The 23,550-nt window shown below is 40.9% G+C and overlaps 1 protein-coding gene and 1 long non-coding RNA gene across 2 annotated transcripts in view; one reads left to right on the plus strand and one right to left on the minus strand.

Moving 5' to 3' along the window:
- On the plus strand, window positions 1-4,281 carry LOC310826868. The gene is made up of 2 exons (XR_014556047.1): window positions 1-2,594; window positions 2,691-4,281. It is a non-coding gene; the product is annotated as an uncharacterized lncRNA (long non-coding RNA).
- Window positions 1-23,476, minus strand: part of CARNMT1 (carnosine N-methyltransferase 1) — a 32,664-nt gene extending 9,188 nt beyond the window's left edge. The window contains 11 exon segments of the mRNA XM_083702165.1: window positions 5,589-5,752; window positions 7,117-7,345; window positions 7,347-7,377; window positions 13,132-13,274; window positions 14,994-15,065; window positions 15,144-15,303; window positions 17,011-17,059; window positions 17,879-17,969; window positions 20,477-20,519; window positions 21,919-21,985; window positions 23,405-23,476. Coding sequence (XP_083558291.1) covers window positions 5,589-5,752; window positions 7,117-7,345; window positions 7,347-7,377; window positions 13,132-13,274; window positions 14,994-15,065; window positions 15,144-15,303; window positions 17,011-17,059; window positions 17,879-17,969; window positions 20,477-20,519; window positions 21,919-21,985; window positions 23,405-23,461 — 1,106 coding nt within the window. The 5' untranslated portion in view covers window positions 23,462-23,476.
- Window positions 23,477-23,550: the final 74 nt, after the last annotated feature.

Raw genomic sequence — 23,550 nt, forward strand, 5'->3', positions numbered from 1 at the left:
CACAACAAAAATAATGGTTAATCCTTTAATAAATATATTTGATAGAATGAATAGCCCTATCAAGGGTTTTTACATATTGCAGGTGTTTGATTACATTTACATGGATAATTTGTGCTATTTCCCAAATTAGCACATTATTTAGCAGATAAATAATATTAAATTTGGTTTATATTTACCTAGTATCTCCAGATCTCCTCCTATGTGAATTTCAATGCTTTCTTTCTTTCTTTCTGTTCTCTGTCCCACAAAGGACCTGAATGTTTTGACTACTGGCTTCATTTTCAAAAGGGGGAGAAGCCATTGTTTCTTTGATCACAGACAGTAGTAAAGCAGCCTTCAGCAATTTCTTGCCCTCCAGAGGTTTTGGACTACAACTATAAACTCTCATCAGCCCCAGCATTATAGGGCTGTGCTGGCTGGAGTGATGGGAATTGTAGTCCAAAACATCTACAGAGTACCAGGTTCAGTAAGGCTATACTAAAGTGTAGTGGGACCTTTGTCACTACATTATGACTTTCAGCCGATTACAGTAAATGTATTTTTACTGCTGCTGTTTGGATTTTACCTACAAAATTAGCTCTGATGGGTGACTTCTCAAATAATCATTCTCATTCTATAAACCACCAAGACAAATCTTATTCAGTTGCGAGTCTTAACAATACAAATTTGCTCATCTGTTGCGAACACAAATACTTTACCTGTATCCCAAAGTCCTGAAAGTAGTTTAAACATTTGATTATTGTCTTTGGAGGCATGTTCTAAGTTACATGCAGCCAACCTGGTGTCCCCAAAATGTTGCAGGACTGCATCTCTATCATTCCTAACCACTGGCCACCCTGGCTGGTGCTGATAGTGACTGGAGTTCAGGAACATCTAGGGAGTACCATGTCAGCTTTCCCTGTCCTAAGGCAAACATAGGCTTCCAGCATATTTTCTTTGTTGAACTATTCCAAACTATATTTCAGATTTAAGAAGTCAACCAAGTTCCTCCTTGTAATGCAACTCTCTTTCTTCATTGTACGGGGGGTGGGGGTGACTGCAACATCTAACAGTGAAATAAATCTGAGACAGTTATTGTATTTTACATCATAAAACAGCCCCATAATGCCCAAATGCAGATGCTACTAATTATGTTTAACATGTGGGGAAAATTAGAACAGAACAGAACACTGGCAATGGTGTGTGAAAATGTTAATATTGAAATTAGCTATGGACCCATCAGTTGCATGACTGATTTTCAGAACACAAGAAGAACTTATAATTATTAACTCCTCTTCAGCATTATGTAAAGCAATCTGAATCAGGTGCAGCTGTTTCCAGCTTCACCACACAGGGGGCTCTCCAATCTTGAACAACTGGCTCATTTAATTCAGTGAAAGGAAGCCAACTGGTGTACAGAACTCTTTACACTCAAAGTCAATGTGTGACTTTAAGATTTATCTTAGTTGAATAATAAACTTATATAGCTCCAATCTATTATTTTCAATTTCCTGAAAATTACGGACAAATCAAAACGTAGTAGAAGTCACAACAATTAATTCAACAGCACCACCCAATAAAGGAAGAAACAGATAAGCTACTTATTTCAGACTACAAATACTGCCTGAAACCTAAGAATTTGGATTTGGTAATATATTTTGGGTTGTTCAGAGAATGTTATGATTTGGAAAAAGAATGGTTGAAGGAAAACATTCTGCCAAGAAATAGCTCAACAAATTTGCTTTTGTCACATTGGTATTTCAAAATTGTGGGATGTATTCAGCGTTTGAAACTCCCATTGTTCTAGGCACATTTTGCGACAGGGAATTTCATTAGAGCAAGTAGTTTCTGAGCTCTGGTTGCAGTTCTGTGCCTAAGATATCAGATTAAAACTGCCACTGCTGACGCTGAGGGCACAGGAGGAGAAATTCCTCCCCACTGGACTTCCTAGAGATTGCTGCAGCGTCAGGCAAGTTGATAGATTCCACCTCTCAGCTGCCCTTACAGAAAGGCAGTGCTTTGCACTCTGTGGCCTCAGATTGGCTCAAATAGGTTTGGTTTAAGTAGTGCATGCTAAAGTGTGATCTACCTCAGACTCTCTCAGGGATGAATAAAATCGAAACAAATTTTGGACTGGGATTATTGAAAGACACTGAAGTCTTATATTTGTGAACTGGACACTCAAGGTGGGTGTCTCTGCCATCAGTTGTATAGGCCTGTAATATGTGTTAATTGTTGTACCAAAATATATATTTATATGAAGGAAAGGGGGTGTAGGGAGAATCCAGAGCTTGTCTGCAGAGTGGAAGGAAATGAGGACCTTTTTCTGCCTCCCCACTTCCAGCCACTCTCTGAAGACTGGAGAAGAAACCCTCTTAAGAATATTAGGGGGATGGGCAGGGGACATCTGCAGTCGTCAGATGAGGACTAGACCATGTGAAAAACAAACATAAGATTTTAGCTGCTGTTAATTCATTTTCAGCTTTGTATTTATTTTTGTTATTAAAAAAGTGTGCTTAGACATTCTGATGTGGCGCCCATAAGCTAGGTGCCATTTAGCTCCTAGCTTTCATATCTCAGTTTCTAACACGTATTCAACTAAATAACTTCCACTTGTGTAACAGGACTCCCCACAACCCACACCATCTCTAAATCTGCTCCAGAGGATTGAGAGAAATCCTAGAACAGACTTAGGAGGCACAAAAGGAGAGAAAAGGGGAGACTGTTCTGTTACATAAGGAGAAATTCTTGCGGTGATGGAACGTTTAATTCCACTCTAGTTACGAAAAATTACTTGTTTAATCAGAATACTGTTCAACAGTCCTGTAATCTTTTTTCTTTTAACACTTGCTTATGCTAGCCAAAGACTTTAAGATGCATATGCACCTGCTTTAGAATGCTAAAATACAGTGGCTGCATTCATGCATCATAGAATAAGCAGTGCTTAATGTTGAAAGGCAGATTGTCTCCCCTTTGCACCTTTCTCACTAGTCAGTGGGAGCAACAAACCACAATCCTTGACTTAGTGTTATGCCAGGAAGCCAAGAACAAAGAATATGGTTTGTCTAGAGCAAAATTACCATGGTTCCTTGTTCAGACATAACACTAAGTCATGTGCTGTGGTTTGCTGCTCCAGCTTATTATTAGCAAGGAGGAGCAAAGAAGGAACAATCTGTCCTTTCATGGTACAGTATAACTGTAACTTCCTATGATATGTAACTGTGCCCAACAGATTATGTCCAGTTATAGCTTTGCAGTAGCAGAAAGCGCCTCCACTTGTGCAAGTCAGGACACCTCATTTTCTCAAACCTTCTGTACTGACTGCAGTACCCTGCACCATATCCCATACTGTTTTCAAGGATTCCCCCAACCATCAGGACCTGTTTTGTGTGTGGGGGGGGTGTCACTGAACAGTAGTGAATGGGGTGATCAGAAAAAGTTGCCCTTGCCTTGAACAAGTGGAAGTGCTTTCCATTAGCAAAAAATCAAAAAATTGGATACACCCCAAGCTAAAAGGGAAAAAATACGACTTTTCAATATATAATGTGTAATTCAATTATTTGCCATTTAAAATTGTTTCTAATATAATCATAATTCCAATCATAATTCATTCTATCAAATACAATATAAATTTTCTGACTAGAAGTTCTACACAGTACCTACTAAAGTAATTAAGTGTGCTGGTAAATTCACAAGGGTGCAAAAACAAATCTAAGAAGCAGAAAGATACACAATTTTATAACTGAGAAATAAAACGGAGCAGCAAGTTTAACTCAGTTAAAACAAGGATTCTAAAAATACTTAAGAAAGATCACTACATATCTGCCCTCCTCTACAAGACATTCCATAAAGGTAGGTAACTTTTGAAGCTACAATGAAGTAGGAGTTGTAGGTAATTTAATAGCCACAACAGTCTAGATCCTAACAAACTTCTATTTACATGTTAACTTTCAGTTTACTGAAAGCAACTGAAAATGTCCAGAAGTTAATTATGAAGTTTGTTGTGCACGATTTGTTTTCTTTTAGAAAATAAAAAAATACTTTCCATTGGAAGTAGAAAGAAAAGGGTTTGTGAGCAGCTCATATTCTATGCATTAAAAAATTACAGTATTTAATTATCTACAATTTTACTTGTAAGTGCAGATCAAAGGATGTTTTAAGGATTCTATCCTAAAAACACATACTAGATAATAAGTCCAACTGAAGACTATGCGTCTTACTTAGGCAAACATGCACAGGACTGTTTTGTATAAAACATCTACATCAACTTTTCTAATTTCAGCTTGTAATTCAAGCCTTAAACTTATTTCCACTTTCAATCCAGCTTATTTGCCAGTATAATATAAATAAATTACATTATTTGTAAAACTATTTGCTATAGATTTACTATTAACTGTCTACAAACAGTTTTAACAGAACATTAGTGTAGGCCACAAAGGTCAAATTTCAGTAAATTTATAAAATAGAACAACAACAACAACAAAAAGAGTACATTGTAGGAAGACAGAAAATGTACAATGCTGATCTTCATCTATAAGCATTTCTACACAATTTAAATTACCAAATATTTGGAAACATTCCATTTTCAACTAAGCTGGGGGAGAATGCGATTATTTAGAACAAAGCAAAACACCTTTTTATTTAGATGTATAAAAACTTACCGTATATTTTTCTACAATTGAAGACATTCTTGAATGCCTTGAATCTAACAAGGGAAGGGTATTCATGTTATATTTTGAATGAGCTTTTGAGCGTTTATCTTCTTTAAAACTCTTGTTTGTTAGGTAATGCAGCGACACTGACTGCAAGCTAAGTTAAAAGTGAGATTGGAGATGGCTGGTTATTTTGGACTAGCCCACCATTGTTGTAATTGGAATTCTGTCAAGAGAGCCAAGTGACAACTTAGAAGAGGCACTCTGAATCATGAGTGAAATGCCATTTTGATTCTGTAAGGAAACCAATGCTATAATATTGCTAGCTATTTATAACCAGCGTAATCAGACCTCACATTTATGGAAATAAAGAGCAAAAAATAAAAATTATTATGTGAATTATAGTGTTTCTTTAATTATTCTCCTATTTTGCTTTAAGGATAGCTTTCAGCTTCTCCTCCAATGTGTAGCTTCATCTCCTGCAATATTTATTTAGATACTGATGATATAAATATCTTCTAATAGTGTATCTGTTCTCCACTTGTGGTACACTGTACTTATTCTATTTTAGAAAAGAGGACTAGATTAGATAGCCATTAAGTCCTTCTGATTGTAGAACCCTACATCAAAATATTAGCCAAATCAGACTTTTATATCTAACATGTTCTTCCACATGATAAAATATAAATAGTATCCATTATGTTTTCTTGGTGCTAATCCAACCTAATTGGAGTGTTGTCTGTGCAGCCATAATTTTGAACTGCTGAACCTTAACATTTTGAGCAAAATCATATTAGTAAGGTGTGCCAAAGTTTATTATAACTTCTCCTTGTGCAGCTAACATGGACATTTTCAAAGATCAATTCTAATAGCATTTTATAGTTTTAAAGATCACTGGCAACAAATGCATTCTTGTGCATACCTTCCTTTCAAATACATCTTTAAAAAATGATTTACCATCTGTCTTTTGGAAAGTTCTTTACAATTTCATTAATGATTGGCTGATAGCAGGAATCTCTCTCCGGTTTCCCAGTTTCACTCCAGTCTCTTACAAATTGCTTCAAGGTGGACTTTAATTTATCCATATCAAAAGTTGAAGCTGGTGTAATTTTTCCATTTTCCTGAGAAAAGTGTAAAACCAGAAAATCAATAATTGTTATTCACAATGCTACACTGTTGGGCAGTTAGTCGATACGCCTTTTCCTTCTCCCCTCCAGGCTGAGACTCATCTATATGCATAACTGAATCATAAATGAAGCAAGCATGAAAACATCACATCTACCCTTAGCATACCATTCTCTGAATATACTTCTTTATAGAAAGCAGGACATTTATTAAGTAAAATAGGAAAGATGTGGGGGTAAACATAGACATTGCTTCACTACATACAGCAAGTAAGAATCTGTTCTAGGCAAACAAGCAGAGGCCTTTCTAAATTGGTTGAGAACAGAGAAGTATGGGCAAATTGGCCTGTAGAAACTATATATGGACTAGTAATACTTGTGGAAGGCTAAGCTAGCATGGAAACTGCATATTTTATCTGAGTGAGGGCTTCTTCCACACACTGCGAGACTTCACTGAGAAGTTTGAACTTGAGCCATTAAGTTATATGTAGTCTGTGAAATCAAAGAAAAGCTCTGCAAGGAAAAGAAGCGTTTAAAATTAATTATGAGGTAAGTGATACAGCCCAAATGATAGAATAAATGTGCAATAATAGTTAACTTACAAAGATTGAAATTTTATGCTTATTCAACTGTAAAAATATAGTTACTAACACTGGACACAACCATCAAGTGGCCTAATCAAATGATTTAATATGTATCAAGGAACAAGAATAATATTCATAACTGATTAACCCTGCATAATAGGGAAAGAGGACCTGTGGCCCTCCTGATTTTGTTGGACTCCAATTCACATAATTTCTTACCAGTGTTAGAAACTAGCCAGGTGTGTTATGCAATTGGACTGGCGGAAGTCCAATTGCAACCTCATGGAGATCTCTGGATGCCAGGTTGGCAACTGGGGAAAGCAAAATGTCTCTTAGAGAATGATATGAGATATTTTACTTGAAGCTTGAATTTGTTTTATTCTGGTTTCATTTAATGTGTTGTCAACTGCTTTGAGATTTATTTAAAATCTAAAGCGGTACAGAAATGACATTAGCAACAACATCAACTTCATTGTTAAAAAAAAAGGCACCTAGACATTCCATTGCGGCAACCATAATCTAGGTTTGAGGTGCCATTTGGCGATTTGATTGTACATCTGAGTTTCTAACGTTATTTCTTGCCATTGAACACGCTAGCTGAGAATGACAGAAGTTAAGAGTCCAACAAGATAAGGAAGGCTACAGGTTCCCCATCCCTCTATAAAACATACATTAACTGTAGAAAAGAAAACACACATTTATGATGTGATAATAAATACAACTGATAAAAGAGAGGAAGCAGCAAATAGTTGGTATTGAAGTACAATTTATACATACATCATCACCATATTCCTTATTTTCAAACATGTGTGTGCAGTCATTCACAACTGTCTGCAAGATTCCTTGATTATGGTCAATACATTTCCGAATCTTGTCAAGATGAGGAAGGAATTGAGGAAGCAATTTCTGTTGAATGGCTGGAAGGGATCTGAACTGTCTTTCTGCACGATTGACTCTTTCATGCATATTAATTCTAGAATTTAAAAACAAAACAAAATGAACATCAGAAACAAATATAAACAAAATTAAACTGAAGTTCTATATCAGTATTGTAAACCCACTGAGGATTCCTACTTTGGGACCATTTTTAATTCTACATTTATATGGTTACTTGTATAAGAAATACATGAGTTCTGTACATCCCACCATGCAACCAAAGCAAACATATGCAGCAACAATTAAATCAAAACTATCCAATTCAGAATGTAGTCCTGTGCTTGGAAGGGCATCCCAGGAGGCAGAACAGAGTGGAGCTTCAGAGGTCCACCCTCCAAATTTCTCTATTGCAGGCACTGAAACATCTTGTGTAATGGGAGGGAGTGTCCTGGGGTCATATTAGGGTAACTGGCTCCAAAGCCCCCCTGTTCCCGTGATTTGCCCTTGTGCATTGGGCAGTGTGAGGCAGCAGGACTCTGGCTTTTTCTACACCTCAGATTCTCCCAATAAAGCACTGCCCTGTTAAGGTCCTATGGATTTAAGTGGATGATTTAACTATATTCCTTATTCCTTTGAATGTTGGGAGTGAAATATGTTGAGTATTAGTTAAGTGCACTGATCACTATCATACAAATACACACTATAATATAATATAATATAATACATAACATAATACAATACAATACAATAAATACAGCTATAAAAAGCTTTGACTGCAGACAGGTGCTAGCCCTAGTACAGTGTGTGTGTGTGTGTCTGTGTCTGTGTGTCCAGAAGCTTTCTTATTAGGTATTACAGTAATGGATCTACCTAAAGAATACAATCATTTGTTCATGTATGCGACAATGGCAGCTCGGATATTGCTAGCTTAACACGGGAAGGAAGAAGTCCTTACCAAGGAAGATTGGCCAACTAAGTTAAAGGAGTACGTGGAAATGATGAAATTAACTGGGAAACTTAGAAATCAAGATGACAACAAATATAAAAAGAATGGGAAATGTTTATTGCATAAGCAATGTATGCAAGTTAATATATTAGCAGGATTTTTTAAAAAAAGCCACTTGTAATGTGATAGACAATGTTTAAATTTGGAGGTAACTAAGAGATGAAGATTTTATAGACATGCATGAATAAAGATAATACAAAGGAACCAAGGGAAGGATAGAGGGAAGTTGGAGGATTCAAGTAATTCGACAAAGTGGATTTAATATTGATTGAGTATATAGTTGTTATAAATGTTTTATTTTATGGTGGGTTTTAATGTAATGATTTTATTTTTGTTTTTTGTGGAAACTAATAAAATACTATAAAAAAATATATTCCACTACTCTCATAAGTTCACAGGAGTTGCAGCTTGTGACAGCTTTCTACCCCCCCCCCCAAAAAAAATGTGGCACACACAGCATCATCTCTTTAAAGCTTCCATCAGTTGCTGAAGATGCACCTCTTTACCCTAGCCATGGAAAACTGACTTTGGTGCTCTCCCAATAATTATTATGGAATTGTTATGGGTTGCCACGTACTGTTGGTTTAACTTTTTTTGTTTCATATGCTTGAGAGACACCAATTGCCAAGGCCAAGATATCAAATAGGAGTTGCCCAGCACCACCCAATGAATGACAGGAACTACCAAGGTACTGAATACTGAGAGACCGCACAAAACCAAAAGCACTATTTAATATGTAAGATAAAGAAACATATTTGTATTCATTAGAATTCTATTAGGTGTTTATGTAGTAAGCTTTGGAAAAGACACTTATTTTTGTCTGGATGCATCCTCCCAGTCTGATGTCTGAAGTTGAAACGTGTGGATGCAAGCAAGCAGTCCCACCCAAGTATTTACTGTTAGCATCGCACAAACAATAAGGCAGGTACTTTAATTCAAGGGTTCAAGCTTTTTGGTGCACAAGTCAAATGGCAAGTGCCTATATTGAAGATATTTTGATCCTATTGTTAATTAGCTGTGCTGAATTACATTCCTATTATCTTTCAAGGGTGCTTGCCAATTTGCCTCTATAATATCCAGAACTAACTGCTTTATTTACCCTGTTCCCACTTTATCCCAGGTTAAGCATCATGACTTCCCCTCAAACGCTCCTGGCAACTTTAGTTTGGAGAAGCTGCTGCAAGTTCTCTGCTGCTCCTCCATCCTGAAGTAGCTCTCGGGGTTCCTGGGGAGGAGCAATCCCCCCCCCCGGTACTATGGGATGGCGGCGCCGCCGCCCTCTGGCGCGCTTATTGGGCAGCCAGTGGATCCGGGGGGGGGGGGGCTACTCGAGAGCCAGAGGCCCGGCCGGGGGGGGGGGGGCCGGTTACCCGTAGTAACGGAAGGCGTTGATGATTCTGCGGAAGTGCTCCCTCTCCAACTCCTCCTCCTCCTCCTCTTTTCCGCCCTCGGCCGCCGGCTGTGTCTGCGGCGGCGCCTGCTGCCCCTCGCCGCCGAGCGCCGCTTCCCCGTCCCTTTCCGCCTCCTCCTCGGCCTCTCCGCCGGGCCCGCTCCGCCGGCTCCCCCTGCGCATCGCCTTCCCCGCCGGCGGCAGCTGCCTTTTCCGGGACAGAGCGCACGCGGCGGCGGCGGACATCCCTCTTCCTCCCGACGCCCAACGGCTGACGCTCCTGGCGCGAGCTTCCTGCTTCATAGGGGAGCGCCCGCCTCTCGCCCGCACGGCGGCGCCCGCTCCTCCTCCCGCCTCAGGCCGCGCGCGCACGCGCAGAAAGATCTCCGCCAAAAAAAAAGAAAGAAAGAAAGCGAGACTGCGCAGGCGCGTGGCGCCGCCAGGCTCCCTCCCTTCGCACCAACGAATTCTCGCGGGAAGATACGGGCCGCCTGCGACGCGCCGGGGAGTTGAGCGGCCGGCGTCGTGCGGCTCCCTCAGGGCGCCGAGTTCCGCGGGGAGCGATGCTGAGGCGAAGCGGGCGCCGCGAACCAGGCTCGCCCGGCTCCCTCCCTGGCGGGCCCACCATCTGGCGGCACGGGGACCGGGCGAGGGAGAGGCCCCGGGGGGACGCGGCCGTAGGGGTTCCGACCCTGAAACCCCACCCTGCGGAACGCCAAGGTCTCTGCACTTGCCCCGGGGCCTCCTCGTCAGAGCCCCGCCGCTCAGGCTGAAGCCTCGGCCCAGCGTTTTCTCTGTGGCCAAAAGCCACTTGGGGCTGAACCTTGTGAAACCTATTGGTACATACGGTACCTATTGGGCTCTATTCAGAATTCAAGGGGATGGGGAATCAATCATTAAATGATCAGCCCTACTGTATTTACATCAGAGCATATTTTAGCCACTACCAATTTAAGAAACAAGTATATGAAGACCAACGCTTGTTTCTCTTGATTTTTTTGTAATGTACTTGACTTGGTCTCTTTCATAGACTCCCATAGTTACAAACTATGTATGATTTTAGGCAGCCTTACGGAGAAGATAATTGTCATTTCTCTTACCCCTTATCGATGGTCTGTTAGGTTGCAGAGTATCTGACAGTGCTAAAAAAGAGTTTACTACATTCTACTGTAATTGTTTCCCCCTTTTAATCAAATCAATAAGGTTCTTTTAATAAAATCAATAAGGTTACGTATCATGACAACTTGCCTGTAATTCAGAATTGATTAATTTTTTATTAAACAAGATTGTTTTGTAATAAAAAAATCAGCTTCCTGCAAGCAGATTTTAGATATCTAAAATATATTTAAGTTACCAAGCCTTACAAAAGTATCCTGATGCTCCATTGAAGGGTACCTTGCTTGCAATGCCATTCACATTGGAGGAACAGATGTATCACAAAGGATGCATTCAGGAGAGTAGAGTGGAAAACACTTGAGGTGCAGGTAGGGTAATAGAAAGTTTGCCCCTCTTTGTTTGTTGGAGGAAAAGGACAGTGGATGTGTCTAGGTTCACTGTTGCATTAAGCAAGGAGGAGAGACTGTTGAGCACCTGGAAGAAAGCATCTATGAGACGATACGTAATTTCTCTTCTGTCCAAACATTCTTAGTACACTCTGAAAGTTTTAGGGTTTTGATTCCAAATGGATGGCACCATTGCAAGAGAACAGTAACTCCAAATAAACTAGCTGGAAAGCAGATCCATGAGAATGTCACATACGCTCTCGATTCAGTGCTGCTTTGGAAAGGCTTCAATTAGCTTCTTAAAACATTGTTTTAGCCACAACGTATTAAAATATTCATGTATGAGGTTTGTTATTGCTCTCATCGAGGCCAAGGCTTTATACATGCAAAATAGCACCATGATCATCTGAAAGGTTGGAAGAGAAAAAACACACACATTCACAAACTCTGGGCTATAGCTTCTTTATAATAACTCTTTAGTTTTTATAGTTTTTTTACATGTCAAGTTGGACAGAATCACAAAAAGGTTATATCATCAAATTAAGTTAGATTGAATCCCTCCTGGCTTAGAGGTTCCTATTTCTGCGAATTAGGCAGGCAACCTGCCCTAGATGGGAGTTGTACTCCCTCTGAAGGAGCAGGTACATAGTCTACTACTCTTAGACCAACTTTCCACTAGCTACTTACTTGACTTTTCCAGTTCTTGTGCTATATCATTGTATAGCCTTGAATAAAGGTCTTCTTGTGATTGAGTTCCATCCAGATAAACTGCAAGAGGAGCAGTGAAGTAGTCAAAACATCTTCAGTACAGCCAGAAATTTTCAATAGGTTACCTTCCAGTGCAACCCACATTACATTCACAACTCACATAAGCTTTATGTACTGACTTTTTTAAGGTGGATTTTTAAAAAGCTGCAGACAAACGTACACACTAACAGTGCAAAGGGTGCCTAAAGTTCCTATCTTATGCATTACCAGGGAGTAATTACCAGTGAACTCAACTGAACTTACCTCTGAGTACACATGCTTAACAGAGAATTTTATTTTGTTTTTTATATATCCATCTTCAGATACCCACACTTTCCCATCCACATTTACCACGAGACAGATGCTGAAGTGTTCTGACAAAAGAGGTGGATTTAGGGCAGTGCAACCAGTTTTGCCTCATTGGGCGCTGAGCCTAGGGGGTGCTACAGGGCATCATAACTATGACAGATACCCCCCCTTAAGCAGGGGTTACGTTCTAAGCCCCCACTCATGTATTCTGTAAGTAGGGAGCACTGTCAAAAAAGACCTGTTTTTTTCCTGCTTTCCAACTCTCATGTTCTCCACACAACTCTCTTCAACTAGAAGCTCTGGGGCTGCCTGGAGGCTGTGCAGAAATGCAGCTACTACACGTGTAAATGTCTAGGTGGGGAGGCTGAGCAGCCTAAACAAAGTCCCACTGCACCTCCAGTCTCTTTGGGGCTTCCTCCGCCCTCACTGAAGTCCTCTTCGGGCTCTGGGGAGGGTCTCCTGGTTTGCATCTATTTATTTTTTTATTTCCCGGTGTCATGCTTATACATAGTCACACACGTTGATCATGAGTAAGGGGTAGGGGAGGCTGTTGTGAATTGAGCAAAACAGAACGCATGAGGTGGGGAGGCACCACATTTTGGCCTTGCACAGGGCACTGCTGAAATTTGAAAGTTCAAAATCCACCCCTACCAACAAAGCCAGTCCTTTGAACCTGAACTAGGAAATACCACTACTTTTGCAAGCATTCTCTACTTGAATGAGCTACCTGTACAGTCATACCTCAGGTTGAAGTTGCTTCAGGTTGAGCGTTTTTGGGTTGTGCTTCGCAGCGACCCGGAAGTAACGAGAAACATTACTTTCGGGTTTCACCGCATGCGCAGATGCTCAAAATGACAGCATGCGCAGAAGCGGCGAATAGTGACCCGCGCAGATGTGGGGTTGCATTCTGCTCAGGATGCGAACGGGGCTCCGGAACGGATCCCATTCACATCCAGAGCTACCACTGTATATATTATATATAAATGTGTTTGCCATACCGATGCCAGTTTCATTTTCTTCCATTTCTCTCTTATGTTTCAGATACATTGGCCATACATGTCCATCGAAGTATCCAGGTGGGTCTGGTGGGTTATAAATTCGTGTGCTATATAAGAACAGAAGCTTTACTCAAACATCTTGCTTAACAAGAATTTATATCCAAAAATATCAAAAGCCTCTAGTGGACTGATCTACGGCTGACAGAATATTTATATCTTCAGTTAACATGGTAACTTCTTAGTAATATGTTTCTTCAGTAGTTTCTTCAAACTCAGGAAGACACTTAATCTCAAAGTGTCCAATACCAAAGACTTGGTGCAAATTCCTCTAACCCACTTTACTAACACAGATTTTGATTTTGTGACAGCCGCCTCCTCCTCAGGTGTACTGGACAGGACCTCAGACCCTTAGTAAAGCCTTAGCAAGCCTGTGTCCTGGTAGACTAATACATGTCCTGATGTATCGCAGTGGTGTAGCATATGTAAAAGTTCTTGGGTTTAATCCCAAGTAGAGCTGAGAATTTCCCCCACCTGAAACCCAGGAGAGCGGCTGTCAGTCAGCTAGCTAGACCAATGGTCTGACTCAGTCAGTATAAGGCAGATTCCTATTTTCCTAATGTATTCAGGGACACGAAGCATCCTCCATAAGCTTTAATTGCAAGTTGATTTTTTAGAAACGCTGTTGTACATTGTGAGGTGGAATGTGCTATTAAATTGGGCTTACAGCCTAATCTAGAAAATGATTATTTTAAATGAGCGCTACTGCTTTCTTTTATGACTTATGACTCAATGTACCTATGGTTTTAAAAATTGAAACGCAAGACTACAGTTCTGTATAGATCTACTTTGGGCTAAGCCCCACTGAATTCAAAGAAGGCTTGCTGGAATAAGCATACTGTGTTGGGCTCTTTCAATGAAAACCCAAAGTCTATATTATTAAGGCATACATTTATAACCTGGAGAAAAGACCTAATCATTACAAAGCAAAACAAAACTCGCTTATTGCAGTGCCTAGTACAATACAGGGTAGAAGAGCAGCATGCTCTTTCTTCTGTTTGTGTACTGCAACAATGTTAGCTTTATTTGTAACAACCTATACAAATCTTAATATATAGAAACAGAAAGTTTGCCTGCTTGAAACGAAGGCCTCTGGTGTCTAGTAAGGCACCACTTGCTAGCACAGCAGCACTAATGGTTTCCTTATAGCTAAAAATACACAGAGATCAAAATTGTTCAAATGATATAGGTAACAATTAGAGGGCTTTAAACACCTGAATGCATATCTCATAGGGGGAGAAGTGTATACACCATGTTGCACTCCTTGGAAAAAAGGGGATATAAATGTAATTTTTTAAAAAAAAAACCATAGCATTCTCTTAGACCACGAGTCAGTACAAAGTTAAAAGCATTTAAGTTGCCAAGTTTGTTGCACTGACTCCATGCTTGTTTCCAAATGACTTTGCTAGTGGCATGAAAGCACAGAGAGAGAATCTGCCTTTACTTGTCTCTTTGCCAGATTTTGAGGCTCTGATTTACAGGAACTTGTGGTGTTGGAACCTGTGATTTCCCTGGAGATATAATACAGTTCCAGAATTTTGCAAGGCATCATCATCATTATTTTTTAGTGTTCAAAATTACAATGCATTGTTCCAAATTGTGTAATTCTAAAACTGAAAAAGTTTATTTTAAAAAAACAAACTGGGAATTTAGCTGGTTATCTGCTTTGCAATTCCCTTATTACGATTGCAGTATGTAGGTGTGGGAACATGCAGCTATGAACAAAGAGTACAGTATAATATTGGGCAAGGATTTTCAGAACACAGTACCTTCTTCTCTTCTTGCATTCTTCATAAGGAATTGTTATGAAATACTTTTTATTCCATATATCACTGAGAGGCCTGCAATAATAAAGAAGCAAGTAAGATGTGCTTATTCAGTATGCATTATTTTTACTTTAACATGCTAAGCTTGCTTACTTGTAGTTGTACAGAAGGAAGCCCTCAACAATCAAGACATGAGTGTCTTTTACGCCCTTTTGATTATCATGCAGTGGCCTTGTCAATGCAGAGTCTTGCAGGTTTGTCATCCAAGAGCGTATGTCTGCCACCATTTTTTCCATATGCAGGGCATCAAGTACTAGAAGAGACAATGTTATCTTAAAATTAAAGGCAACAATTACAGTCTGCAAAATAAAATGCTAGAGGTATATAATGAAAAGAATGGAAAAACATTCCATTACAATGTAGCTGTTTTCATTATCATTGGGAGTCAGTTTTGGCAGTGGTCGCATAAACTAAAATTTGAGCATTTTATGGTTGTTAATCAAGAATGGTAATAGTTGGAGAGAGAAACCAGAGCTGTGCCAATGAGAAATGCTTGGAGTATAGAGGAACAGCAAAGAGATCAAATGATTGTGCTCCAGTTCCTAAATCTGTGAAGTTTTCTCAAAACAGGCATGGTTGTTTTGAAAGGAAGATTCAAAGAGTAGGAAATGAAGTGATTGAACAAAGAACAGAGGAGGGAAAGAGGGCAGATAAATAGCTTCCATTCAATACCAAGAGAACACAATGTTTTTGGTTTGGTATAGGTGGACTGTACTTGTAAGAATTTGTATAATGAATTATAGATTTGGAGTGGAATATCAGCGCCTCTTTTCAGCAAGAAAGATTAGCTGCTAGGAACATGGTCCACACACAAACACACAGGATGTCCGGTTACAATTAATTCTGCAATAGCTGGATGGAGGAAGTTAGCCAACAAGCTTCAGTTTGAACTTTTTTATGCACTAGATGTCACTGTTTGGTTTAAACTTGAAATACAAAGGGGGAAAGTTTCCTGCAATGCCCGAACAAGAAAATGCATTATATTATTACATCTGACTGAACTCCAAAGTTCACTTATTATCTTGCCTAGATAGCACTGATCATATGGAAATAGTTGTGCAGTTTAAACTGTTACTGAGCCAGATGCCTGCTCGGTTTTAGCTGAGTTCACTATTACTGATTTGTGGAGATGCTTTGCATGTATTTATGACTAGTTCCGCAAAACTGCTACTTGAAGAAATCCCCAAACTTAATATTTTTTAAACTTCAAATGGAGCTGAGAATCCAGTTAGGCAATCAAGCCTTTGCAGTTGAATTAGGAGGCACTGAGAGATGGCAACAACATATTTTCACCCAAAACTGATACATCAAAAAGATACCTTATGCATCTATTCTGCCTATCCCCTCTTACTGTCTCTTGTTAAGTATAATTTTCCTGCTAGTACCAAATTGCTTGATTTTGAAAATGAAAGCCCTTTCATTCAGATGTCACACTCCTGCAGAATCCCAGGATTTTGCCAAGATGCTGCGAAGCACTTCCTAGTTATTAGAATTCACAAACTTAAAACCTTCCATCTATTACTGTCAGCAACGACTCCTTGCTGCTGTCCATTTATTGACATACTACAAGCTTAAAAAAAAAGATGTTGGAATCAACATTTGGGCTGGATAAATGGTATTTTTGGCTTCTGCATAGCAGCTTGCTTCATATATAGTTGGGGGATCACAAATCCATTTTTAGAATTTCTTGATTTAACACTCCGCTGCATAGTTGTTCAACCACTGGAACTCTTTCCTGCTTATACAGTTCCCATTTCTGGGGGGGGGGATGGGGGGTTGAAGGCATCAAGCATACCACTTTTGCTATTTTAAGAAGAAATATCTAGTCAAAAATAAAAAAACAAAAATATTTGTAGAGACAAATGTTTGCTGGAAATGGAGTGGTTCTTCGCTTATTACAATTTTGCTTACTTTGATGCTTTTAAAACTCAGACTTGAAAAAAGTATTGAGTCTACTAACCATCATACTGCAAAAATCCACGGTCATCTACAGCCACTTCAGATTCTGGCTAGAAAAACCAACAACAATATCGTTACCATTGTTGAGGCAACTTGAAGGGGGAAAGGAAATTTAGACTTCCTATCATACATAGCTGTACTGGAGTCAGCAATTTTAGAGGTAGATGGCAACAACACTATTGAAATTGGGCCACTGCATAGGAAGGCAAATAATGTGAGAGGCAGCAGCACCCAGAACTGTTCAGAATTTTAAATGAACACAGCAGGACATTTCAAGCCAGAACAAACAGTAAGCTTCCTGATAATACTATACTAAGTACAGTGGTACCTCAGGTTACATATGCTTCAGGTTATATATGCTTCAGGTTACAGACTCCGTTAACCCAGAAATAGTGCTTCAGGTTAAGAACTTTGCTTCAGGATGAGAACAGAAATCGTGCTCCAGCGGCGCGGCAGCAGCAGGAGGCCCCATTAGCTAAAGTGGTGCTTCGGGTTAAGAACAGTTTCAGGTTAAGTAAGGGCCTCTGGAACGAATTAAGTACTTAACCTGAGGTACCACTGTAACTCGAAATCCTGTAAGTTTTGAAAATGTGCATGTATGCACATTCCCGTTATTAAAAAGTAGAGTATTATTTAAATCCATCTAAAATCAGCATGGACCAGGATGATATAGATCAAAACTGAAGTGATCAAAATACAAATACAAGATGGCAAGTTGAAAATACAGGAAGCTGTTCAGAATACACAAGAATCATCCCATAGCTCATCCCATAACATTCTTTTACTTGAACATTTGGAAGCACACTGTATGTGTGCTTCTAACCTGGAGATGTTCTACTTTAACTCATAAAGACCCTTTAATTGTTTACCTTAAAATAGTCATCTTGAGAGAGTATAGTACAGTTTGGAAGCTGTTGCTTAAGCCTTTTTGCCAGAGTTGTTTTCCCTCCATTTGTTATACTGAATTGGAGATTGGAAGAAAAGAATGGCAAAACTATAGCAGATTACAAAGTAGCAAACTATACAGTACATAATCACATCATTTTGATAGTCCAATACACATAGATTTGTTTACTATAGTATCTACATTGTAACTTGGCAAATGCATTTACCTAGTTACCGTATTTTTCGCTCTATAACACGCACCTGACCATAACACGCACATCGTTTTTAGAGGAGGAAAACAAGGGAAAAAACATTCTGAATGAAACAGTGGATGTATCATTTTTGTGCTTCATGCTGTGGCCACAGACATGTGATCTGATGGTGAATTTGGGGTGACCCAATGCAAAAATCCTGAGAATCCCTGTGGATCCATGCTTTGTAACCACGTTTTTGCACCATTGCAGCCCCAGGCAACAGTGGGTGCGTGATTTTGGGGGGGCAGGCTGTAGCCATGGACATGCTACGTGATCTGATGGTGAATTTGGGGTGACCCAATGCAAAGATCCTGAGGATCCATGTAGATCCATGCTTTGTAACCACATTTTTGCACCATTGCAGCCCCAGGCAACAGTGGGTGCGTAATTTTTGGGGGGCAGACTGTAGCCATGGATATGCTATGTGCTCTGATGGTGAATTTGGGCTGACCCAATGCAAAGATCCTGAGGATCCATGTGGATCCATGCTTTGTAACCACGTTTTTGCACCATTGCAGCCCCAGGCAACAGTAGGTACGTGATTTTGGGAGGGGGCAGGCTGTAGCCATGGACATGCTATGTGATCTGATGGTGAATTTGAGGTGACCCAATGCAAAGATCCTGAGGATCCATGTGGATCCATGCTTTGTAACCACGTTTTTGCACCATTGCAGCCCTGTTTTTGCATCAGATCATTGCTATGTGATCTGATGGTGAATTTGGGATGACCCAATGCAAAGATCCTGAGGATCCATGTGGATCCGTGCTTTGTAACCACGTTTTAAGTGGGGAGGGAAGGAAAAATATAGAAGGGACAAGGAGCACGAGAGGGGTGTGCGGAGAAGCAGCTGGCTAAGAATGCAGGAGAGGGGTTTAAAGGGGGGGGGAAGGAAGGCCAAAGTCCACCCACCCACTCAAGCCAGCCCCCCCCCCTCTCTCTCATCTGCATGTTTTCCGCTGTCTGCCGAGTCTCCAGACGCAGCAGCAGCAGCAGCACCGGAGCGGACGCTCTGCTTTCCTCTCTACTTGCCTGGAGGGGAGGGGTTGCCTGGAGGGGAGGGGATTTCACTACTCTTTGTTCCGTCTGAGCAAACAGCAACTGAAACAGAACAGGGTGGGCAGTAAGACCCTGAGGCAAAATGCAGGAAAGCAGCAGCCTTCTCTCCTCCTTGACGGCACAATATGTTTTTTGCCTGATTTTTGCCATGCACTTGGGACAAACGGCTCCAGGGAGCACACATTCGCTCTATAACACGCACAGACACTTCCCCTTACTTTTTAGGAGAAAAAATCTGCGTGTTATAGAGGGGAAAATACGGTATTTTAATGTTTTCAGATAGCATATGCTATAATGGGCAAAGGCATATTTATCATCATCTCACAACTTTTTTTGTTACCTTTTGCATGATAAATGCACAATGGCTACTCAGTTGTTGCAGGGAATCATAGTATCTTCGCTCAAAAATTCCTGTTTGCAGGGAGTCATTTCCCCAGAACTCAAAAGTCTTTTGAAACTAGAAAAAAGAACCAGTTACCTCCCTCCCACCCACCTCAGTTACTATACCTTTTGCAAACATTCAAGTATTTTCAACTGCATGAGTGTCATTTTAGCTATTGTACACAGAAGAGACAGGAACAAGAAGTGCCAGGTAGCAGTTCTTCCCTTCCCCCCCCTCCCCAGCCATCAAGGTTAGCACCAGCAAAACTGTAATACAGTGGTGTCCAACTTTTTTCAAAGAGGGCCAGATTTGATGAAGTGAAGGGCTGTGAGGGCCGACCAAAGTTGTTAACCTTTTTTTAAGATTGAAGTTGTTGAGGTTAGGATTTTACCCCAGCAAGTACACTGCCACAGGGGCCGGATTAAACTGACCGGTGGGCCAGATTAGGCCCCCAAAACGGACTTTGGCCATGCCTTCAGTAATACAATTATGTTTTCCCACCATCCTGAAAAGTGATCAGAAAGCAGTAATAGCACACAAAAAGCAAATTATTCCACTCAGCTATTGGGTAGATCTAAACACCTAAAGCAATAATGGGACCCTCCAAATGTTTGAGGCTAGCTTCTATCTGCCCCAGCCAGCATAGCCAGTGGCCAGGGGTGGTGGGAGTTGTACTCAAGCTTCATAGCTCAGTTAGCAGAGCATGAGACTCTTACTGTAATCTCATTGGACAAAAAGATTCCTGCACTGCAAGGAGTTGGACTAGATGACCCTTGTGATCCCTTCCAACTCTACAATTCTATGATTCCATGATCATCAGGAGGGTCCCAGGTTCCCCATCCCTGATCTAAAGCAAAACTGGATTTTAACCAACTACCCATTCACTTACCCTCCAAGTCCAATGACCAACATTTCCACAGTTCTTTCACAACCTAAAAATCAAATTGAGAAAGAATCCTTGCAGTAGGAGTGAATAAGACATTATCCATGAGCTGCTATGTTCAGCCCATGGAATTTTGGACTAAATGTCTCAGGTAAGCTTCTAGCCAGTTGTGAGGAAAGTGGCTAAAAATTGCTTGACATCAAAACCAAATTATAATGAAATCAAAATCCATAGGGTTTGAGTCTCAGTGCAATCTTACGCATGCCTACTAAGAGGAAGCAAAGTTCAACAGGCCTTTCTTCCAAATTAGCAGCTTTTTTTCAAATTTTCTCTCATGTTTGGAGGTGGATGTACATCATTTGATGACTTGCAATGGAAAGGAAGAACTGGCTCTCCTGAGTTAAGATTGGACACTATGGAAATTGGCAACTAACCTGTAGTAGGAAAGGGAAAGACGTCAAACCTCACTGTGCACAACATGCTCACCCATGAACATCAAAACACCAAGCAATGTTGTATGAAGTACAGAAAGATGGAACTTGGCACCATATTTCCCTTAATTATGTACACTGTCAAGTAGGAACACCTAAGTGTCAACATTAACTGTATCCTTAGGGAATCTCTCAGTGTGGCATTCCAATGAAAGCCAAGTATGCTGTGACAAACCTCTTTGATGATTTTGCCACCAATTTATTTTGAGAATGCAGTGCCATATGTCAAGCTAAAATCTAGTGACGAAGAAATGGGTACAAGTATTCAAAAATGGGTACAAGTAGACTGATCTCCTGTATTTTTTTAATTGCAGGGTTGCTGGTTTTAGCCTGTGGAATAAAATATTTCTGGCAGGAACAAGGAGGGGGAAGTTAAGATGGCAAAACTCTGCCAGAGATCTACTGGATCCTAATCCTGATCTTCCCCGCATATCTTGCTGTAGTATTACTCCCATTAACCATGAATTTCTGGGAGGTCATAGCAGCATCAAGACTCATGATAAATGAACTTATTGCATCAAGATTTGTCTGCTAAACTTCAAAGCTATATATTTTATTTTCACCACATGTGAACCACAAGTATCAAGCCTGCGGTCTTACAAGGTTCTAGTAATATTTGGACAGATTGAGCAATAGAAATTCCATTATAGTTCATGCATCTGTGAACAAATATTTTTCACTACTGTGATTGATCGTAAACAGTGTAAAATCTGTATTAAATTATCTTCCCCATCAGCAATCCTAGGATTTCTAATTCTCAACACTGTAGATTGCCCAAATATGTATACAGTCGTAACTCAGAAGTCTAACGGAATCTGTTCCGCAAGTCCATTCGACTTCCAAAACATTGGAAACCAAGGCACGGCTTCCAATCGGCTGTAGGAAGCTCCTGCAGCGAATCAGAAGCTGCGTCGGACATTCGTGCTCCAAAGAACGTTTGCAAACCAGAACACTCACTTGTGGGTTTGCAGCGTTCAGGAGCCAAAACATTCAACTCACAAGACATTCGGGATCCAAGATACGACTGTAATGCAAAAAGCTCAATAAGCCCAATGGCACCATGTTTAGGTTAATATAAGTAAAATATGGCACACACGGACAAACAGTGCTTGAAATGCTATAGCCAGAAATGATACTAAGCAATACTGTATATGTGGCCACGTGATGAATTTAATTAAAGTCAATTCAGGGCTCACTGGTGAGAAAGTTAGGATGGCTTCACAGCTATTACTAAAAATATGGGCAAAGATTAATGCTGTTGGATTGTTTGTTCTTAATCTCTCACCCATTCGGAAACAGCTGCTGCCAAAGCATTTGCCAGCTATCCAAAGATGAAGGGCTTTGAACTCTGTTGTATGGACAGTGACGCAAGTTAAGATTTCAGGTCAGCAGTGCATGGGTCCAAAACAAAGACAAAATACATCAAAGGGGAATGCTACATAGGAAAGAAGAGTTTCTGCGAGTTGTATTCTACCCAATTGTCAGTGGCACACAGTTTGGTTCTGCCCTGACCCAGAAGTATTCTCAAACCATTACCACCAATTTCTGTAAGAGTAAGATTGCAGCCAATAGTTCCCAACTGCATTATTATTATTATTATTATTATTATTATTATTATTATTATCAGCATTTATATCCCACCTTTTTTCTTCAAAGAACGCAACTTGGGCACAACGCAACTTCCCCTCATTTAATAACCCCAACAACCCTGTGAGGTAGGTTGAGCTAAGAGGCAGTGACTGGTCCAAAGTCATTCAGTGAGCTTCATTACCAGGTGGGGATTTGAATCCCGGCCTCCAAGATCCTAGTCCAGCACTCTAACCACTACACCACACTGGCTCTTTATAACCATAACATGCTATATTTAAAAGTGATCCCAACACAATTACAATTTTCACTTCTAGGGCATCTCGGCAGCCCAGTCCTAGTCCCACCAAATGCAATAGAGTTTGTTTTCTAGGAAGCACCTTGAGATTAGTAGCCCTGAACAGCTTTTACCCAAGCAGGTGAGCCAGGCATGCCAGGCAGTGTGACTTTACACTTACAGAAAGTGCAAACACTGGTTTAAGTGGGACTAAGGGAGCCTGTCAGTAGCAGCCAACATGTTCAAAACATTTCACATGCATTTTTTCTGAAAAGCTTTGAGACTCCAGTTGTCAATAAAACCCTTGAAGCCCTGCACGCAAGGCCGGCCGACCATGGAGCACTTCTGGCTGTTTCTCCTCACCCCCCCCCCCCCGCGCCCCCGCTCTTGCCCCCCAGCCGAGCCTGCTGCCTCCGGTGCAGCGGCGGAGCGATCCCCCCCCCGCTAGTCGGCTTCTGCCCGGGGAGCTGAGCGGGCCTCCATCTCCTCCTTGGGAGCCCCGGGCACGAGAAGCCTCTGGGGGCATCAAGCGGGCGGCGTCGGGCGCGCGCAGCCCCACAGAGCCCCGTCCGCGCCTACCTTCGCCCTCCAGGCCGGACGCGCCGAGCAGCGCCCCGAGGAAGGGGAGCCCCTCATGAACCAGGCGCATGCCCCGCCCCCTCGAAGGAAAGGAGGCCCGGCGATTGGTCAAGACTGGCAGTCCGGCCCCCTGGTTTCCGCGGTCC

Source organism: Podarcis gaigeae, assembly GCF_964106915.1.
Source record: "Podarcis gaigeae genome assembly, chromosome: 11".
Taxonomy (NCBI): domain Eukaryota; kingdom Metazoa; phylum Chordata; class Lepidosauria; order Squamata; family Lacertidae; genus Podarcis; species Podarcis gaigeae.